This window comes from Aquila chrysaetos, chromosome 25 (assembly GCF_900496995.4).
Source record: "Aquila chrysaetos chrysaetos chromosome 25, bAquChr1.4, whole genome shotgun sequence".
Lineage (NCBI taxonomy): Eukaryota > Metazoa > Chordata > Aves > Accipitriformes > Accipitridae > Aquila > Aquila chrysaetos.
The window spans coordinates 18,849,343-18,869,299 of record NC_044028.1 but is presented as its reverse complement, the minus strand read 5'-3'; the positions used below and the strand labels follow the sequence as shown (position 1 = coordinate 18,869,299).

General features: G+C 51.8%; 1 protein-coding gene across 6 annotated transcripts in view; it reads right to left on the bottom strand.

Moving 5' to 3' along the window:
- LOC115335940 (ankyrin repeat and fibronectin type-III domain-containing protein 1-like) overlaps positions 1–19,957 on the bottom strand; it is a 258,206-nt gene that overhangs the window by 201,310 nt on the left and 36,939 nt on the right. For 3 of the 6 annotated variants that reach the window (XM_030002301.2, XM_030002302.2, XM_030002304.2), the window contains exon 1: positions 12,780–13,031. The exons of 2 other annotated variants lie outside the window; for them this stretch is intronic. In XM_030002301.2, coding sequence (XP_029858161.1) covers positions 12,780–12,994 — 215 coding nt within the window. In that variant the 5' untranslated portion in view covers positions 12,995–13,031. Of the gene's footprint in view, positions 1–664; positions 943–12,779; positions 13,032–19,957 lie in introns of those variants that run through there. One more of the 6 variants, XM_030002303.2, reaches the window with a different exon arrangement.

Here is a 19,957-nt window from a genome sequence, read left to right as displayed (position 1 = left end):
TGCCACCCCCCCCCCCCCCATCCCCGGCTTGTTCCCCTTATCAATCCACACCCCAAACGCGCTGACGGTGAACCGTGTATCTGCCTGCCCAGAGGAGCCCCCCTCGCCATTGCACCCTGTCCCCGAGACCCCTCCCCAGCTGCTGTGTGCCAGGAGGCTCCATCAGCACTCCATACACACACACATTCAACTCCACCTGTAAAGCCACTTCTTGCTGCCTGGACAGTCAAGGACTTTGCATGCAGCAGCACGAGAGGCAGAGTGAGGGAAGGGCAACTGCGGCACAATAACCTCACTCCTCGAACGAGGAGACAGTGTAGCGGCACAACACAGAAAGCAAAAGACAGAGGCAAGCAGGTACACGTGCACACGGTCACCCAGCAGACGTCCGAGATGTAACGCCAACACCTGGGACGTGCCCTGGGCAGGGAGACAGATGCCAGGGGACAGAGCCTGACAGAGACATCCTGCGAGAACGAGCCACTCGGGAGCCCCAGACAGAACTGAGGTGACGCTTCCAGAGCTCTTGGCTTGCTCCCAGTCCCCTCCCCAGCCCCAGGAGAGATAAAGGGAAAGCAAAACACCAAGGACGACATCTCCCACCCCATAGCACCCTGGGCACACACAGAGGCACCGGGACAGATGGGCCACTGCTACCCCATACCTGCACTCGGTGATACTACAGCAACAGCTCCCGCTCCGCCGGCCCCGCCGCCCAGGGCGCAGCTCCATCCTCGACTTCCTCAGGCTGAAGTACTCTGTCAGCTTCCCAAATGAAGCCATGGCCCCCGCGGTGTCCGAGTGCGCGCCCGCCTGCGTCCCTGGGCGCCGGTCCCACCGCACGCTTATGCATGCTACACCCCAGCTGCGCTCGCTACCCCGCGCACTCCGTCAGCCCACGGGACCGGGAAGGGAGCGCTGCGAGTCAGAGAGAAAGAGACAGCACAAGACAGGAGGAGTTTAGCCAGGAACTACTTCTTGGACAGTCCACACGCACTCCACGGCAATCCCTCAAATTTCAAGGGTAGGAAGCCCTGCCTCCCCAAGCCAACCGCAGGTGCCGGGCTGCATAAGAGCAGCTGGCGTCTGCATGCTTATTTAGTGTGAAGCTGCAGAGCTGAATTAAGGAGGTGGCTGGGGGGTGGCGGTAAAAAATAATAATGCCCGCTGCAAAGGATCCCTCAGTAGTGATGGCACAGTTCTGCAAGACCCCACTGTGAGTGGCTGCTTGGCAGGTGAGGGAGCTGGCCTCTGGGGAGGTGGCCCAGGGTAGCCAGGGGGATGCTGTCTGGATCAGAAGGCGATGAGAAACCCCGAGAAATCAGCTGTTCAGATGAGTTTCCAAAGGGTCTGGCATATGGAGACCAGCACAATAGGTGGAGAGGATCCCCGCTTGCTCTTCTTGCAAAAGATCCCTGCTTGCTCTTCTTGCGGCTATTCAGAGTTCACTAGTTTTCCTCCCTCCCTGTTTCCCAAAGCAGAAGGCACCCCTTAGCCTCTAGCAGCACCTACCTAACACGATTTTCCAGCCTGTCACCGAACACCTGAGTGGAAGGAGAGGGACAGACATTTAAAGCAAGCAAGTCTGATCCAGTTAGAGGTCACCTGTGGGCTCTGCTCCCCAAGCTCCAACACAAAGCCTTTCTACAGCAGGCAGCAGATAAAGGGATGCTGCGAACCTGCAGGGAAATCCTACTGCCAAACCTCCCCTAGTCAGGAGCACTTGTCTCTGCATCCTCAAAGCCTGACGCCAGCTGGGCGGAGGAAAAACAAGGGCTTCAAAAAAAAAAAAAAAAAAAAAATCTTGCTCCAGCCCCACAGAGCAAAGCCAGATTAAGTCAGTGAAGCGCGTCCAGGGGAAGGGGTGTCTGACGGCAACTCACAGCCATGCCAAGAGACCCTTGAGGAAACAGCAAAGAAAATCAGCATTAACTCAACTGGCAGACCAGCAAGCTACCTTCACGTCCTCTTGATCCCTCCGTTGTGGATGCCATGTTAAAAAATAAACAAAACCCCATTCATTGCTATTTCCCTGCTTAGACCCATCCACTGCAAGCAGCCTGCTCGCAACGAGGGATGACCATCCGCTGCCGAAAACCTGCTGTGTGCCTTGCCGAGCCCCACTTCCCTCCTCCCTTATTTTCTTCCTTTTCCTTTAGGCTCTGGTTCAGCTTCCCGCTCCAAATTAAATGCCTGAAGCAGCCGGGTACGCCCCGTGGAGCACAAGCCCAACAACCCACGGTCACTTCGGCAGCCGCCCGCCCCCACCGGCTGCTTGTGACTCTCAGACCGGCTGTCACCATCCCTGCTCACGGTTCTTTAGTGGGGGGCTTTTAATTTGTTTGACCCACCTCAATCCTCCCTCCCTGCTCCAGGTGCTGACATTAATTCCAGCAAAACGGCACAAACCTGTGCACAAAGCAGGGGGCTAGTGATGCACCAGGGGGGATCCCATGGCCATGGGGGACCCTGCCAGCCCCTCCACTGGGTAGGTACACTCCCCCAGCACCTTCTGCCTCCTGTTCACACATTGGGAGGGGAGAGCTTGGGCTCGCTTCCCTCTTACAGCCAGGGAAAATAAAGCTGTCTACCCGCTGCTCCGCACGCCGCCCCCCTTCGTCTCCCACCTTCTCCCTTCGATGGGCTCCACTGCTGCCGGGGAGTGGTCCAGGGCGCTTCCTAAAATCGATTCGTTTGTGGAGAGAGGGCTGAGGCAGAGCATCCGCTTGCTGGCTCTTTCAGGCGCAGCATGAGCCAGTAACACTGTCACCCCTCTTATCTCTCATCGGCTCCCCGTTACCAGTCGCAGTGAAACGCAACACGTCAAAAGAGGTCAGAGGAGCCGGAGGAGAGCGGAGGGGGCTGTCGGGAGGCAGCAGAAAAGCAGCTGAGGGGGAGACCAGACAAGAGGGAGACAGAAGGGGACAACTCTTGTTTCCCTGCTATAGAGGAAAGGCGTAATGCCGGCTCTTTCAGAGGCAGCTGGGTTAAGGCACACACATGCCTTCAGAGGAGGATAGCAGCGGTTACCTGGCAGAGATGATGTTATCTGCTCCCGAGTTACGCAAAGGCAACAGGAGAGGGGCTGCACTGGGCAGCAGGAGGAGTAGAGAGGATTAGCGGGGTTAATTTGAATCCCTCTCTTCTCCTGTTCTTCCTCACCACCTGATGGGAAGGCAGAGGAGCAGCAATGCTGCCCCAGGGATCCTCCTTTGGCATTTGCAAAGCAGAATTGTTTGGGGACAAAAGGGCAATTTGGAAGACTGTAGAAAAAGCAGCGGGAGGATTAGACAGACTGACAGACACACACTCCAAGGAACAAGCCAGCCTTCCCCAGCACCCCAGCTGCATGGGGGACACTCCTACAGCCATACAGCCAGGGACACCCCACATTTCTGCAATCCCTTCCTGGGCAGGCAGGTAGGAGCCACAGTTCTTCACAGGAGAGTCAGGCCCCCTGCAAGGCTGCAAAGCTTACTTTATGAGCCCAACAGTGCCGGCACTTGGAAAACAAATGAGGAAACTGCCTTTGTGAAACCCCATGCCTGGGTAGCTGGGGGCAGTGGGACTCAAGGTACCAATGCCCAAAAGCTCAGACAACTCCATAAACACCTCCACCTGTGATCAAAAAGTGATACTCCAGAGGGGACTGCTGCCCCACAGTCCCCCCAGTATATCCCAGTCCCCTGGACCAGGCTCACCAGGGACCTGTCTGGCTGAAAGCACAACCAGCACCGGGGCAGAAGCAGCACAAGCTCCCACACCTGTCATCTGCGTTTTAGCCTCTGGTTTTCCTCTGGTGACTTGGGGCAAGGGAAAGTCTGTCTCCTTTCCTCCAAGGCAAAGGAACAGCCCCTCAAGCCCTTACCTGCTCAAGGAACGAGGTGGTCAGCCCTTCTAGACAGGGCTGTCACACGAGTCTGTCTCCCAGAGGAGCTCCGTGCCTTTTATTAAGCAGCAGAGGCAATCTGCCGAGATATTGCTGAAATATCTCTAATTTCACATTAACAATCTGCTGTGCTGGGGTTTGCAGCCATGTACTCAGTGATGCGAAAGTCAGCTTCCCACTTTCACTTAATAGTAGAATGAAACACTTTATAAGTGAAACTAGTTTAATTTGCAGGAGACATAAACTGATTTTTAAGAGGAACTGTGGAGGAGACTGTTAAAGCAGAAATCAAAATCCATACTGCACTGGGACCTTCTTTGTTGGGATAATGCAGAGCACTGCCACACACATCGCTACCCCTGCGCAACCATCACCAAGACGTTTGTACAAGCATCTCACACCTTTGCAGACATTTCAGAAGAAAAAAAAAAACAAGTGATAACACAACCGTGTGGTTGTCTGGGTCCATCTCACACATTCCTGTATATACGCTCATTCGGGCCACAGAGACTAGTATTTCCCATTTCAAAACTCTAGAAACACAGTGAAGCCATCACAGACGTGGGAACCGGCACCAGTCCCAGCTTGCAAACAAGCAGGACGCTTTTTCAGGCCCAAGTCATAACAGCTACCTCACAGCAACCTCAAATACCACAAGTCCTAGGGCTGCCCAAAAGCAGTGGACTGGAAAGTATCTCTGCCAGGTCCCCTGCCCAGACAGCACAGCAAGACAAACTGGATGGCACTGGAAGGTGGCCCTTGCACCATCCCCGGGAGAATCCTGGCAGCCCTTGGTCACCGTGCTTCTGAGCCCTGGGCAAGCAAACTGTATCTTGTTGCATCTTTGTGGCTTCCCCGGTCAGCTTTTGTGCTGATTACACTTCTCAAGCATGGCTAGGCAGAAGCAGGGAAGGAAGAAAAGGGCATTCTTCAGAGCTGGCAGTTTCTCCATCCACTCCTACAGTGCTGGAGGACTCCAGCCCTGTTTCTCCAGAGCTTCAGTTTCATTCCTGCACGCCAAGACGGCTCAACACAAGTTAAACACACCCGCTCTTCCAGCCCCTGGCTCCTCTGGGGAGCTGCATCCCTAAGAGCTGCTCATCAGCTGCTCCTCATTCAACATTGCTTTTAACAGCTCATCCCTCCCCCCAGGGCAGCTTAGGTGATGCTCACAAGTACCAGACCTCCCTGTGTCTGGGGGAAGTAGGTAAGACAGACTTAAGCCATATTGGGAGTAGCCATCTCATTTCTACAAAAATGGCAACATCTTGGCTGTCTTAAGGCTCCCTTTCCCAGTTTGGCTGATACCTGGAGAATAGCAACTGCTGCGTCTTTTGAGGTCCTCCAGCAATGCGGAGGATGGAGTTCAGCAGGTCGCATAAGTGGAGTCCCAGACAGCAGGTTCGAAATTAAAGCAGTGACAACAGCAGAACAGTCTAGAAAAGCAGTGAGTCTAGCCAAAGGAGGAGCCAAAGCCTGAACAGCTGATCAGGGACAGAGCCTGGAGCAGGAGGCACTTCTGCCTGCTCATCCTGAGATGTCCCATGGCAAAAGGGCAAGCTTTCCCAGAGCCATTGCTTGGGGCGGGGAAAGTGGACTGTGTGGGTCCTGGTACCCCAGTTCCCATCTATTGTGGTCAGAGGTCCTCTCCCCAGAGGGAAAAACACCTGCTGCAATCCCAAAAAACGAGTGAAGGGAAGCTTCCTAATCCCCCAGGGAACAGCTGTGCCTTCGGGTCAGGTGGAAGAGGATTTCTCATGAGCCTTCTTTTAGTGCCAGCTGGGGAGGAACCAGCTTCTCCAAGTTACCTTGGAAGTCAGCTGAAAGCACCATGGGGACTTCAAAGGTTTTTTGGGCAGGAATTTTCCAAGCTGCTGAAAAGTGGCCACTGATGTCAGACATCAGCTCCCTATCAAGCCTCATGTGAATGAAGCCAATAATGAAGAATTTTGATAATCATCATTTTTTTGGAGGGCAAGGTAAGTTCTGAGCACTAACTCTTGAGGCTTAAGAAATAAAATTCTTCCACCCTGTTTTAAATATACCCACAGTGACTGAGCCCCCATTTTTCCCAACCAGTTAACCCAGTGTACCAGAGTACCATCAAATGTTGCAGGATAGTTAAAAAAATGAAATTGGAATATGTTATTTCACAGGATGAACAAAACCAATTGTCACCATGTGCACACAAAGAAACATGTTAAATGCAAGTATGAACTGATTTAAGAAATAGATACACAAGAGACTACTAGCAACTTTTAAATGTCCCAAAAGGCCAAAAAAGCACACACACACCCCATTAAAACATTACATTGCAAAGTTATACAAGAGCTCCAAGGTCCCAAAGTCATTCAGGTCTTAAGGATGTTAAAATAATTCTGTAAGCATCCTATTTGTAGCTGGACCAGAAGACAGTATCAGCATGACATGGTGCATCATGCAGAGATCATGCAAAAAGAAAACATAAAACCCCATCAGTGACCCCTTCTTCAAGGGACAAAAGCACAGAAACAGTCACTTAAGACCACTATCGGCACACCATTGTGCAAGGCACTCCCTACCCAAAAGCTTCCATTTAAGAAACGTGCAGCAGGAACGAGGGGTGTCAGGCCACCACTGCCTCAGATCCAGCCCAAAGTAGCTGCTGTAGCACCCAAGGACCAGGCTGGCCACAGGCAGGATGTTTCCCCCACTCCAGCTGCTCCCTCCATCCCCTCCAGAGGCACTCCCGCAGCTCAGCCCCTCTCCTCTGCTCCCACCCCTGCCAGAGCACCCTGCACCTCCAGCCCTTGGGTCAAGGCAGACACTCAAAGATGCAGCAACAGAGCTGCTACACTTACTGAAAAACAAACTTCAGCCTGGAGTCACCTCCCAGGAAGCTTGCATGCATCGCTACAAGCATTTTGGTGAAGCTGTGCGGTGCTGAACGCAGCCCCCCTCCTGGAAGCAGCCACGGCAGCGGCAGCGCTGAATGCACCCCACGTGCTACGGTCCTTCCCTAGGCGCTGGCAGCATTGGACAAAAGCTCTTTGTGACAGCTCAGGTGGCCAGTGCCCAGTTGTGTGGCACTGCGCTCCCTTCCTCGCTCTACACACTGGCTGTACAGTGCTTGCACTTGGCCTCTTGGGTGCTGCTGGTGAAGCCTCAAACCTACCACAGCTAAATAATGGGGTGCAGCAGTACAGGCTGCAGGTCTGTCTCCCTCTGCAGGAGAGCCAGGGAGGCCACCCATCCTCTGCCTGCAGGGACCCTGGCCAGGGCATGCTGTGAGTCCGTCCTCAGCTTCCCCCCAGCACAGCCTCCGGGAGCATCCTCACAGCCGATCTCCGGGAGCATCCTCACAGCCGATCTCCGTGTGCACCCACAGCAACGCCAGTGAGCCTCGGGGAACAGAGGGAACAGAAGAGCATCAAACAGAAGACACACACATCTCTGCTAAAACCCATTTTGGGTCAGAGAACTTTTCAAGACGACTAATAGATCCAAATATAAGACTTTTTTTGCTTTTGCACCATCCTTGCAGTGTAAGCCAAGCAAACGTGCCTGTGCTAAGTGCAAACACGAGCCCGCTGTGGCACAACAAACTGCAGGTCCTTGCTGTTGCCCACAGCCCGGGAGAAACACAGCCTGAGACTTCTGGAGGCCAACTCCTCAGAACAGTGCAGCCCTGGGACTAACACACACTTATTGGCAGAGCTGTGAAGCCCTACAGAAGTGCTACATTTTAATACAGCTGTAATAAAAAGCAGAGTGTATGAGAGGCTCTATAATTTCAGTCTAACTAGGCACTTTGCTTTAATTGTCAGTTATATTGCATTACATACAAATTTCAGTGCCGATACCTAGCATAAGCCAGCCGCACCAATTTACTAATTTGCCTGGCATATCGCTGCATTAGAACTCATTTAGCACAATTACTCTAATTCCAGCAGCAAATCCAGATGTGCTGCCCAAGTTACAGTTGAAATATCCTCATTCTTGGGAACAGCATTGAATTACATAGGGCAGGACTTCAAAGACACATTCTTTTTGTCATTTGGGCCACTGTCCTGTGCACAAACACAGAGAAGGGTGGGCATTAGCCACATTAAAGAGTTAAGACGCACTATAGCATCCAATATCTAAATGCCGCCCTGGGTACTGGGAGCCTGGCTGGTGCACCCTGCTTCCAGCCTGCCAAAACCCCTCCTTTTTCCCTGCAAAAGCAGGGACCTCAGCACCCCACTCCTCGCCCCGCAGGGTGAAGCACACGTGGGCCAAAGCACTCCAGTACAAGTGAGCATTTATGCGAGTTTGGCTCAAAATTTGCCTTCACAGAGAAGCACACAGGAAGCAGAGGTGTAGCCACCACCAAAAGCCAGTTGTTTGGCAGTATGGAGGTAGCCGCAGCTCCCACCACAGAGACACTGGTGCTGATCCAGTCACCCACCTGCAGCAGCTCATCAGCATTTGTCCCTTTCCAGAGCAGTGTGGGATGTGCATGCTTGTGAAATCCAATTCCCTTTTTAACCCCCAGATCAATGGGAATTGCCAAATTATTTCATCCCCCTTAAAAAGGTTCTCACCACATGCAACATGGTGCAGTTAAATCACGGCACACACAGGGACAACTACCTCCCAAAACAGGGACATCCCTGGTGCCCACTCCTTGATGATGGCACAAAAACCTGGCTCAGGCTTGCAGGGGAAAGATAAGGGCAGGAAAAAGCAGACAGCAGCACAGGCAGCTGAAGGAGTCACAGGGGCTTTTACATATTTGATAGGAGAAGAGAGGGGAAAAAAAAAAAAAAAAAAAAAAGAGAGAAAATTGGTTGGGCCCTCCTAAAAAAAAGTTTGTTGAATTCAAAATGACTGCAGAAAGTATTAAACATCAACAGTGGTGCAATGGGAGGAAACACAGCAAAAGAAGAAACAAAGGCAGAATAGTTTGAGGACATTTGGAGCTGGCAGGGCTATCTTACGGGCGAAGGGTGCTGCCTCTGCCATACCATGCCCATACGTGGTCACCTCGGCTCTGCCCCCCACCACTTGCTTGACTCTTTCACGCAAAATGCCCAGATTCAGCCCAAGTCAGACAAACAGGGCATGTGCCATCCCCACATCCACAACCAGCCTGGGAACAGACACAGCTCAGGACTCACCAATTGTTCTTTTTCCCCTAAAAACCAGCCCTGGTAAAAACCCTAAGCAAAAATTGGAAAACTCATTAACATGATCAAGAATTGCAGAAAATGGAAAAGGAGAATAATTTTTGCAATTAGAGCCCAGCAAACTTCATCAGTCTGTAGAAAAAAATAATAATCAATATGGAGCGAGCAGTCTCCAGCCTGGGAGAGTCACAGGACTATAATCAATATGGCTGCCCGCATTCATAAATAGCTACTTGTGCCTATCTGGATCTCTAATGAGGAGCAGCCCCCTCCTACACCTGGCTCCCCACAAGCAGTCTCTCTCCCCACCATCAGACCTATGGGTGTTGTTACAAGGGTTTCCTTAGCAAGCACACAACCCCTGAAGGCACCCCATCTCCTTCCCCCCTCCCAAAAGGTACCAGGACTTGCAGCGGCCTGGTCAGAGAAAGAGAGAGCCCAGAAGAAGCAGAAAAGGGATGGAAAGGTTGTGCCTGGCTGCCAACCCGCGGTGCTAAGACATCCCAGCTGTGCGGTTTTCACTTCATGTTGTACTCTCCCTGCTCCTGTATACACCATGGTTGCTGCTCACCGAGCCTCTGCTGCTTCCTTTGCCCTGACTACTTCGCTTGCAGCTTCCTAAAACACCTGTGACTGATGGATACTGCCTGAGCCAAAGCCGGGCTGCGGGGTGACCCCTCCTGGGGGCTCGCCTCGGCGAGGAGGTAGCATGCAGCGGCAGTGGGCTGGAGAAAGAGCTGGCAAAAATGGCATTAACTGCCCGGCAAGGGAGGTCACCTTCATACACACCAGAATGAGCAGGATGAGCCTCCGACCTGCTCCCTTCAAGCACTCTTCATGGCCTGAAGTTGAAGTGAATTACGGATAAATGCAACAACCCCTCCGGGAAATTACTTATCTGCGACCTCAAGCTTCCCTCCGACTTGTATGAAGTCCTTCCACTGAGGCACAGCAGCACGGTCCTGAGCAGCTCCCCTTCCCAGGGCTTCATTACCCAAACTGGCCTGGATCTTTGTGAACAGGCAGCAGACCCAGCCCAGCACCTGTGGGTCCGCGTGGTGGGGAGGTGCCCAGCCCCAGCACCGGCACTGCCCAGGAGACAGTGCTCAGACCCCACAGGAATGCACATCCTCCCCACTCCCCAAATAAGCACTGCACCCCACAGGGAGCACAGGGCTCCCCAGGGCCAGGCACACATCCCAGAGGGGCACAGTCATCCTCAGCAGCTGCAGCCCAAGGCTCCAACGACAGACACCCACACACACCAGGGAAGGACATTTCTACTCCAACCTTTTTCTTCTCTCCTCTCACCCAGTAATTATCCCATTTCTGCATCAAAATAGAGTCTATTAAAAACTCAGCTTCTTTCCCAAACAATAGATTAACATAATCCTCTTATGACACAGAGCTGGCCGTGCCTGTTGCAGTCAATGATTGCAAACTTTCAAGCCTGGAGTCAAATTTTAACTTTTTATGTCAAAACTCTGAACAGCACAATCATCAGATAGATGGGAATGTTGGATTTACTCAGCATAAGACTCTCCGTTTAAATTAAGCCAAAAGATTTCCCCTAGGTTATAGCAATTTAATTAAAACAAAGTAAAAACAAGCCTCTAAAACTTCCAAAATGCTAGTTGTAAAATTAAAACCTCTAGGACTGTCAAACAGAGTACAGAACCCAAATAACACCCAAGGGAAAACAAATACTTTGACTTATTTCAGTAGAATAAAAAGACTGACAAACCAGATCTCATCATATCCTTCACAATATAAGCAAAAATATTTAAAGCCCCCATCAGGCAGAACAAAGACAATTACACAGATGGTCAGTGCCACCAAAATGAGAAGTTGCATAACTGAGACTCCTCACCTGAGATGATCTCCACTGCCATACAACTCCAAGTGATTGCTTTCCCTGCTCAGATCCTCACCATATAGTTAGTAGTGAAAGACCTCTAATCAAAGAGCTGCTTAGGGGACAGACATCAGCTCTTTAAGCCCTGGGACATCAGTGATACCTGCAGTCCCTGGAAGTTCATGGGATTAGCTGTGGCCTTGTGGGGCAGCTGCACACCAGGCTCCCGGGAAGTCCCCCATCTTCCAGCATGAGCCGCTGCACTGCGGGTCAGTCTGCACAAGCCCTGAGGAGCCTCACTGCTTCCAGAACTCTCTTCCACACACCCATGTTATGCTCATGCTGTGAACACATGGTCCAAGGCCAACACTGTAACCTTGTATGGCGTGACCAAGGTTTCTACTGCTGGGGAAAAATGATGAAGAGAGGGAGGGAGACCCTGTCAGCATCCCACACCCTCTGCCCATATCTTTGCAGCTGATGCTCTATTCCTACCTTTACCTTGCTGCTGCCCTCAAAGGATGCTGCCATGCTACTGGCAGAGGGCAAGGAAATGCTGGGGAGGTGTCTGGGCAGGCTTACAGGGACTGGCTGTGGGACAGACATCTGTGTCACACTGTGGGGCTTGCTGTCCCAGTCACTCACCTGGGAACAGAAATCATAACAGAAAACTCAAAACACTGTCAGCAGAAACGTGCCATGCAGCCCCCGGGATGAGTCAGCTGAGCTGGTCTGGTATGAACCAAAAAACAACCCAGTCCACCCACACTCCCTCAGCACTCAGCAAAGGAGTGAGCTGACTCATCCCAGGGCCATGCAACTACTGGACCTGACATGAGGGCCGTGGAGGGAGGTGGCTCAGTCTGGGGGCATGGGAGTCCAGACCTTTCCCCAGCATCCACCAGACAATGCGCAATGTGAAGCTGTGCCCTGAAGGGCTGTGGGGGGACACCATGCCAGCCCTTGCAAAGCGTCCTAGGATCTTAGACCCTGGACCACATGAGGAAAGGCAGCATAACTACTGCACATCCAGGACAACCAGATAATGAAGCACATTAAAAAAAACCCAAACATTTGAGTGCTATCTGGCCACAGGGTTTAACCATGCGTGTTTCTACCACACAGTCAGGGTCAAGGATCCACTGGATTTCTACCATAATTCAATGCCCTCCCCCAAAGAGACTGTAAGGCAACACCTTTTACAAACACCCTCACCGGGGTCTGTCAAGCTGTGCTTTGACACAGGGGTAGCACAGGGGGAAGCCAGCAAGCAGAGCACGCTGCCTACAGCGTGGAGGAAGGAGGTCCAGTACCACAGCCACGCTTCACAGCAGCAATGCCCCCCAAACCTCCAACCCCATGACATCAACATGGTAAGAAAAATAATTCACAGCATGTGCTCTGCACAGCCACTGCTGGGAAACAAAAAACAGGCAGGAAATACACCTTCCACTTAAAAGATAAAGCAATTTGGAAATTGAAACTTCTTCACCAGTTACCAGCTGCTGTGGGAGAGGAGATGGTGGAGCACAAGGCACCAAGGTCAACAGTTCTTCATGTCAAATACCTAAAAACCAGCATCACAAGGGTGTCTGAGAACAGGCTTCTTACTACATCTACTGTGTGTACTACTGCTACACATCAACATAAACATGCACACAGGTTGTCTTAAGCTAAAACACCAAGCAGCCCTCAAAGCAGCACATCCCTTAACACCCCAAAGAGGGCAAAAAAGCTTGAAATACCAGAGAGGTTTGTTCATCACATTTCTGTGAACCTTATGTCAGCCACGATGTGCATCTCTGCACAAGCAGAGACACCACCAGCGCCGTCACACCTTAGCCACGTTTCCCAGCGCATGGGGCAGGACGCAGCACCACGTTACCTGCGGGGTTGAGCAGCTTCACTGTCCCATGCAGTAACTGGCAGTGGCCAGGATGCCTCTGCTGGCACCTCTGGCAGATCTGTGAGCTGTGTTATGGCCTCCCAAACGCTGATGAGCCGCAACTGACATGTCTGCTTCACCCTGGGCAGGGCCACAGGATCTCTCATCGCCCGATGCTTGCGAAAGCAATAGGTGGGAGTCACAGGGAACATCATGACAACACAACAACAAACCCGAGCTCCCTGCTTCCTCCTCCAATCCAAGTCCCCCGACCTCAGATGTCGCAGAACCGCGGATGAACTAACTGGGGCAGAGACCAGTCCTTTGGCCATGGGCCACAGGGAATTGCCTCGGACGTCATCACCACTGGGCTGCCGGAGGCAGGCAGAGCTCAGTGGTGCAGCTCAGCATTGTGCAATCCCCAAATGATTAAAATCAGGATATGCCCCCTCCCACACGCCTGGAGGCAAAACTCAAAGGTGCTGCTTTCCCTCCCAGGAGGGGCTCAAGAAGGTCTCTTGAGCTACTCCTCTGCTGCAGGTTATCCCAGGCCCCAACAGCTCCCCTCACAAAGGGCTGCTCCCCATCTGCGTGACAGGCTGCCTTGGCTTTGGGGGCACAGGAGGGGTTTCCCCAGCTGTGACACCTCATCAGGAAAAGAAGGAAAACAAGAAGGAAAAAAGGAAGATTACATCTTACTCCGTGCTGTCCCTGTGCTGGTTGCCTCTGCTTTAGTCCCCAGCCCACTAGCAGCAGGTCCCTGCACTCTGGACCAACCCTTTTGTCACACCATGGTCACATCCACTGTCAGACCCTCAAACCCACCTCAGCCTCCACTTCCAGTGGAAGGAGCAAGCACCTCTGTGAGCCCCCAACCTGCTATCCACAAATGTGCCAGCTGGTGCCTGGGGCACACAGGGAAAACCCCTCACTCCCAAAACCCCCCAAGAAATTCTGGAAAAAGAAGTCACAACCCCACCAAAATCAGGAGCCTTCATCATTCTCTACAGTCTTGCTAAAGCACCTGGAGTGTGACCACAGCAGTGCTTTGCTAACACATAAAAAGCAAAAACTGAACCTGGGTAGACACAGTTTAAAAGCCAAAGTTGATGGGTTTCCCTAGCCCAGCGTGGCATCATGTGGCTCATCTCCACTGGTCCCACAACAGCTCTACCCTCAGCTCGGGTCCAGGCAGCATCCCTACAGGACACCTGGTGCAGGTTGTCCCTGGGGTTTCTTTGCATCAGCTGCTGCAGAGCACAGACAGAGCAGGGCCACACAACGTGGGCAACCAGCACCCACAATGGCCACGGGCCACCCTGTGTTGCTCTGCAGCATTCAAGCTGTAAGAAACAATCTGGTATTTTTTCACTCTAATATCCCTAGGCTCTGCCCAAGCTAGAAGTTGTTTCCAACTCAGCTGTGTCTTTCCAGTCATTCATTTTCCAAACAAAGCCTAGTATTTCCTCCATCTGCAGTGAAACACATGCTCCCTTCTGCTACAGGGGCCACGGCAGGACCAGGAACCACAGTGGTACACGGCGACCCATGCCCTGGGCCTCCTTGCTGGCAAGAGATTTGGCACAGAGTGGGATGTGGCTGAAGAGGTCAAGGGCTGTTTTTTCCCTTGGTGCTTGTAGCAGGGTGTCCCACCGGCTGCTGCTGTGAAAAATCTCCCTGCCCAACTAGGCAGGTTTCAACAATGCTGCACACAGACCATGGGGTGACCAGGCAGGAATGCCGCTGAGCAGGGCCATCCTCCTCGTCCCCACACCAGCAGGTTAAAGCAGGAATGATGCACCAGGGAAGGATCCTCTCGCCCAGCAGGAAGGTCAGTCACAGAGCCAGCGTGACCCACGTCCTCCCCTGAGTGCTGCAAATGGCTGTGGACCTCTCCTCCCACCCCCAGGGATGCAGAACAGGCACTCCACATATGTTTTTGGGAAGAAAAAAAAATTTAAAAATCAGGTAACACCTTTACACACATCCAGGAAAACACATTTTAAAAGGTCACTCTGCAGCTAGTGCAAGGAACAGGAAAAATTTAAAACAAGCTGTGAAGGTGGGAAGTACCAGAGGACATCAAATAGGCCACGTTTTCACTGCACACATCTGCTGGCAGGCCAATAGTGGCCAAGATATACGGAGATGTACGGTGCGATCAGAGCAGCCAGACCTGTGAAAGCCTCATGGATGAATGCACTTGTAACAGCACAAGAAGCCCCACAGGGCTCAGGAATAAGATTAAGCAATAATAGGGCAGCTCTGGCAATTTGAGCAGCTTTCATGTTACAGTCACTTCATCAGCCCAGAGGACTGGAGTGTCTATGTCCATACCAATCATCACCCATGGGGCTGATCTCCTGCATCAGGCACCACTGCTTGTGAGATTTGGTCATAGCCCAAATCTCTCCGAATCGCCTTGAGAAGCAGGCAGTGAGTTCAGTGCTGGAGCAAGATAAGAGACGGGGCTCTTCTGGCCCGGACTAGGTGCTGGCATCCCAAGAGCCCAGCCACACAACCACACAGAGATGCTGAGAACTAAGACCTTTTCAAGGTGCCAAGATGCAAATAACAGTAGATAACATGAAAATAAAAAAAAAAAAAAAATAAAACAAAGATGCAAACCATCTTCATCAACAGACAGGCCTCATGCAGAACTATAGCTACAGGAGCTAAGCTGTGCAAGTCCAGGCTTAATATACTTTCTTCCAGCCTAGCAAGTCCAAAGATGTCCCAGCCATCCTCAACGCCCTCTTCTCAGGTAAGCTTCATCCCGTGGCTGAACTCTGCCTGATTTGCAGATGTGTCTCTGCTATCTGCCCACTATTTGCAGAGGAAGAGAAGAGGAGATTATACCATATTAAGGTACACCCCAGGCACTAGCTTCAAGTCTTTGATTTACTCTTTTACAGGTCACTGTCTCTGTAAAAGTATACCAAAGGCAATTGCCAGCACAGTCAACAGCTACACTGGTGGTTGAGCATGAAAAATGAACGAGGCTTTCCTCCCAAATTACTCCCGCTTTGCAGAGAAGGCTGTGAGGACAGAAAGCAGGGGAGAGAAAGGAAGAAAAGGTCAGAGCAAGCAAGGGCATGCAGCAGAAAGCAACATAAAAGTCAATTCAGCAGAAGTAGGATGGGGCAGTGCAAGCTGGACCAGCACAGCCCTTTCCCTCTCCTGCCCCAACGTGGCTGGACCGTGCCCAGGGAGCAGTGCAGGCAGCATTAGGCTCCGCAATGCACCAGCTGATTCTCAAAACGCCTTTTATAAAAAAGGCTATCCAAAATGACAGTCAGCAACCCTGAAACTCTTAAGAAAATGGGGCAAGCATGGATTTTTGAAGATGGGAAGAAAAGAAATAAAAGGTAGAAGTGAACAGGGTTGTTGGTAGCAGTCCTCCAACACCACATTTCAATTCCTACACAGTTTATTTCACACTGCACAGGCCCCAGCTGATGTGACCCAAGTACACACAGCACAGAGAGGAACCTGCCTTCCCTGGCACACAACGGATGTGGCATTACAGCAAAGGACAGGGAAAAAGCAGAGGAGCAACGCAACCCTTTGCCTCCCCAGCTCCCCAACAAAGGCTCTGATTGCGCCAGCTCCAGCTACTCCAAAGGGTAAAGCCCCTGGAGTAGCATTAGGGCTCTGTAAGAGATCAATAGCAAATGCATGGAGTCTGAGCGTGCTCCCTTAGCAGCTTGCTGGATTAAAGATTTAATGCAATGTGTCCCTCCGGAAGAAATTACACAGGCTATTAAGAAAGATGCGCTTCTCATCTGATGAAATCCAGCAATCATTGCAGCAATACGTGCAAACTAAATAGGCTCTGTAGAGCAAAGGGAAAGCTGCAGTTGCTCTCATGAGCCTTTTCTGGATAGAGGAACCAATGGGTAAAGCAGCAGCTCTATTAGCAGTAAAGCAAATGTGCAGACACAGCCATACCATGCCTGCAGAGAGCGAGACACTCCCTGCTTCCAAGGCAAGAAGTAAAACAACACCGGCTAGCAGTCGGTCACTGTTTCCCCACTGTCATCCAGGGGCTCTGGAGGCCACCGGAGCAGGGCAAACAGCCCCAGGCCAGGAGCAGCAGGCAACCTTCGACACCTCACGGGGTCTTGCTTTCCAGAAAAGAGCAAGAGACATGCCAGTCATTGATCCCCCCGTCCCCACCAAGGTTGCAGCACCTTGGCACTTTGGGAATCCAAAGTATTAGCTAGTGCTTCTCCTGACAGACAAGCAGGAATTAACCCCAGCTCCCTCACCCAGGACCAATGGGACCAGAGGAATGCAGGCTGTCACAGCAACAGGAAAACCATATGCTAAAGCATCTTATTACTTTGGGGAGATAACCACAGTTTAATACAGCATTATTCAGAGCATAGCAAGTGCCTCTTTCTAAGAAGCAGTGTTGTGCTGCAGACAGCAGCACTGGCTACATTAAATTCAGCTCCAACATCCCCTCAGAGTGTTCAGCAGCTTCACCACAATGGAGGCTGATCAGTAAGACATCAGACTTGACCAAAGGAAACATGCAGGGAAAGAGTTCATGTAGCAGAGCTTGCATTAGTATCCGCAGAGCCCTGTTGTCTAGCAAAACCATCCACACAGCAAGATGCACCTGGAGATAGTTTTCCCAGGAAACCTGAGCTGAGACCCCTGAACTCATTCAGGGTGGACCACAGATGCACGGAGAGTTCCCAGGTCCTGAGCATGACCCACAGCATCAGCCACAACAGGGCAGCCACCTGCACACCTGGCACTGCTGTGCTGCTCTCTGGACTCACAGCTGCCAATTCCCACTCCTTTCCAAGGGAACCCATTGGTTCAGATGCCATGCCAGGCTCCACACTGCAGAGATCCAGGCACCTTCACAAACTCACAGGGCAGGCGACTGACACATCTCTGCAGAGTCCTCCATTCTCCCCCCAGCAAGTGTGGACACACATGGGATAACACGCCACTGCAGTGAACCTCTTTGGTTTGCTTCCCACACACTGCATGCACCTCAAAGAACGCTGCTTGAAGCAACTCCCCCCAACACCTTCACTGCTGTAGTGCTTTGCTCCCTAGAAATATCATTCAACAGTCTCAGCCTGGCACTGGGAACATCTCATGCAGCCAAGCACTACTCTGCAGTGTCGGTCCCTGTGGTCTGCCACAGGGCTGGCTCAGTTCCATAAACACAGCCCAGCAGCCTGGCATGTGCATTATAAAGTACACAGAATTGTGCACTAAATCAGAAAAGTTTCCATGATGGTCCTGTGTGCTGACAGAGGTGTTGCACCAGTAGGGCCCTGCTTCACGGACTGTCCTTCACTCATTTCCGCCCCCCGTTGCCCTGCTCCAGATCTTCCCAGCTTCCCATTGCAGGGGGAAGCTGAGTCACTCACATACTCTCCCCAGCCCTTCCTCACCCACTATAAACCCCTCATAGCTCAGAGGCATGTGTAGAAGCTCCTGCAGGACTCAGGTGAAGGTGGACTTCCAGAAGGAAATAAAATTCATAGTTGCTTTGGTCAAAGCAAGGATGCCCACAGATTTCCAAACTCCAATGGCAAGAAAAGTTGGAAAACAGAGATGCCTGTGGACCACCTGAGAAGACCACTTGGTTTGAAACACCAACTCTTGCAGTCTGTGCATGAGACACGGGCAGACTGCGTGGCACTGCACTTGAGTTGGACCTTTGGGGGAGCAGGGTGACAGCAGCTGCTTACCAACATCCCCTGGCTTCCCCACCCAGCACCTGCAAAGCTCACAGGGAGGGGGCTGCTGCAGGCAGAGCACTCCTTAGCTCCCGTGTTTTTCTGCTATAAGCACCAACTATGGTTCCAGCAGGGAAACACCCTCTCTCCAAAGCCATGATGCCTGCCCCACCGTGCAGTGTTCTGCCCACACACCCTGTGAAAACAGCCGATTTGGGGGGGTGAACTTCAGCAGCCGGGTCACTGCAGCCTGGCAAGCCAGCACCAGCAGCTGCACACTTCTGCTCTGCCCACAGTATTTATTAGCTAAACATGTCAGCGTTGGACACTTGCACTTTTTGGCAGTTCTCTTCAGTCTAGGAGTGAGCGCACAGACAGATCTCACAGCTCAGCTGCTGAGCAGCTATTTGCAGGTTATTAATGAAATCATTTACTGTTTATTGCAGTGATTCTGCCAAAACACAAGCAAAAGCATTATGGTCACTACTAGAAAACCTGCCAGTTCACAACAGGTCAGGGAAACAAAAGTTTCAGGTATTGCCTTCTAAAAAGCAGGTTTACAGGACCCCATCAGTGGCCCAGGCTCTTCCTGGCACAGTTGTGCCTGTCACAGGTACTAAGGTGTCCAGGACAAACACTGCATCCTGCCAAAACCCCTTATGCAGAGGAACATACAGCAGCAAAAAAAATCACTCTGCATAAGCACTCTCCCAAGGAACACACGTTCATTCCAGGTGCTTTATGGCAGAGCTGCAGCCAGTCCAACAAGACTGCGAGTTGCACTCCCACCTTCCCACAACTGTAGCAAAGGGCCAAGCATCAGAGTAAACCCACACTGATGTATCTTGGGTCCAAAAGCACCAACTACACTGACACACCTGTGCTACTGCTGCTGACGACCTCTTAACCATGTTTCCTCCCAAAACACCATAGGGAAAGCAGAGAAGCACGTAAAGGAAAGAAACTGCCAGCCTGCCCTTATTTTGCTAATAAACAGGGAATCCACTTTCACCAGCGCATCAAGAGCCTGTGGAGATCAAGGAAATATATTCTCTTATATGCTCTCCAGGGCACATAGCTATTTGCAACCTGAAAAATAGTTGCTGTCACTGCACATCTGAGAAATTATCCTGCACACAACAGCATGGCTTTAAAGGAACAAGTACTTCCCAAACTGCAGCTTGTTGCACACTCCCTCCAAAGTGGCCCCGGACAAGTCAGCAAGCGGGATGCAGGCACAGCTGCAGGGAGGGCCAGCATCATCCCACCCACAAGGACAGAGGCCGAGGATCCCCCAAGTCCCAGCACTGTCACAGATCTACTGCTGACAGCCCTTCTCTGTGGAACTCTGGAGACCCCTGCAGCAAAGGCCCTCTGTGCAAGGTGGAGGTGCCTGCCCCGAACAGGGAAGCTGAGCAGTGGTGCGGCTGACACGGGGCCTTGGGGACATCAGTCACAGGGACTTCC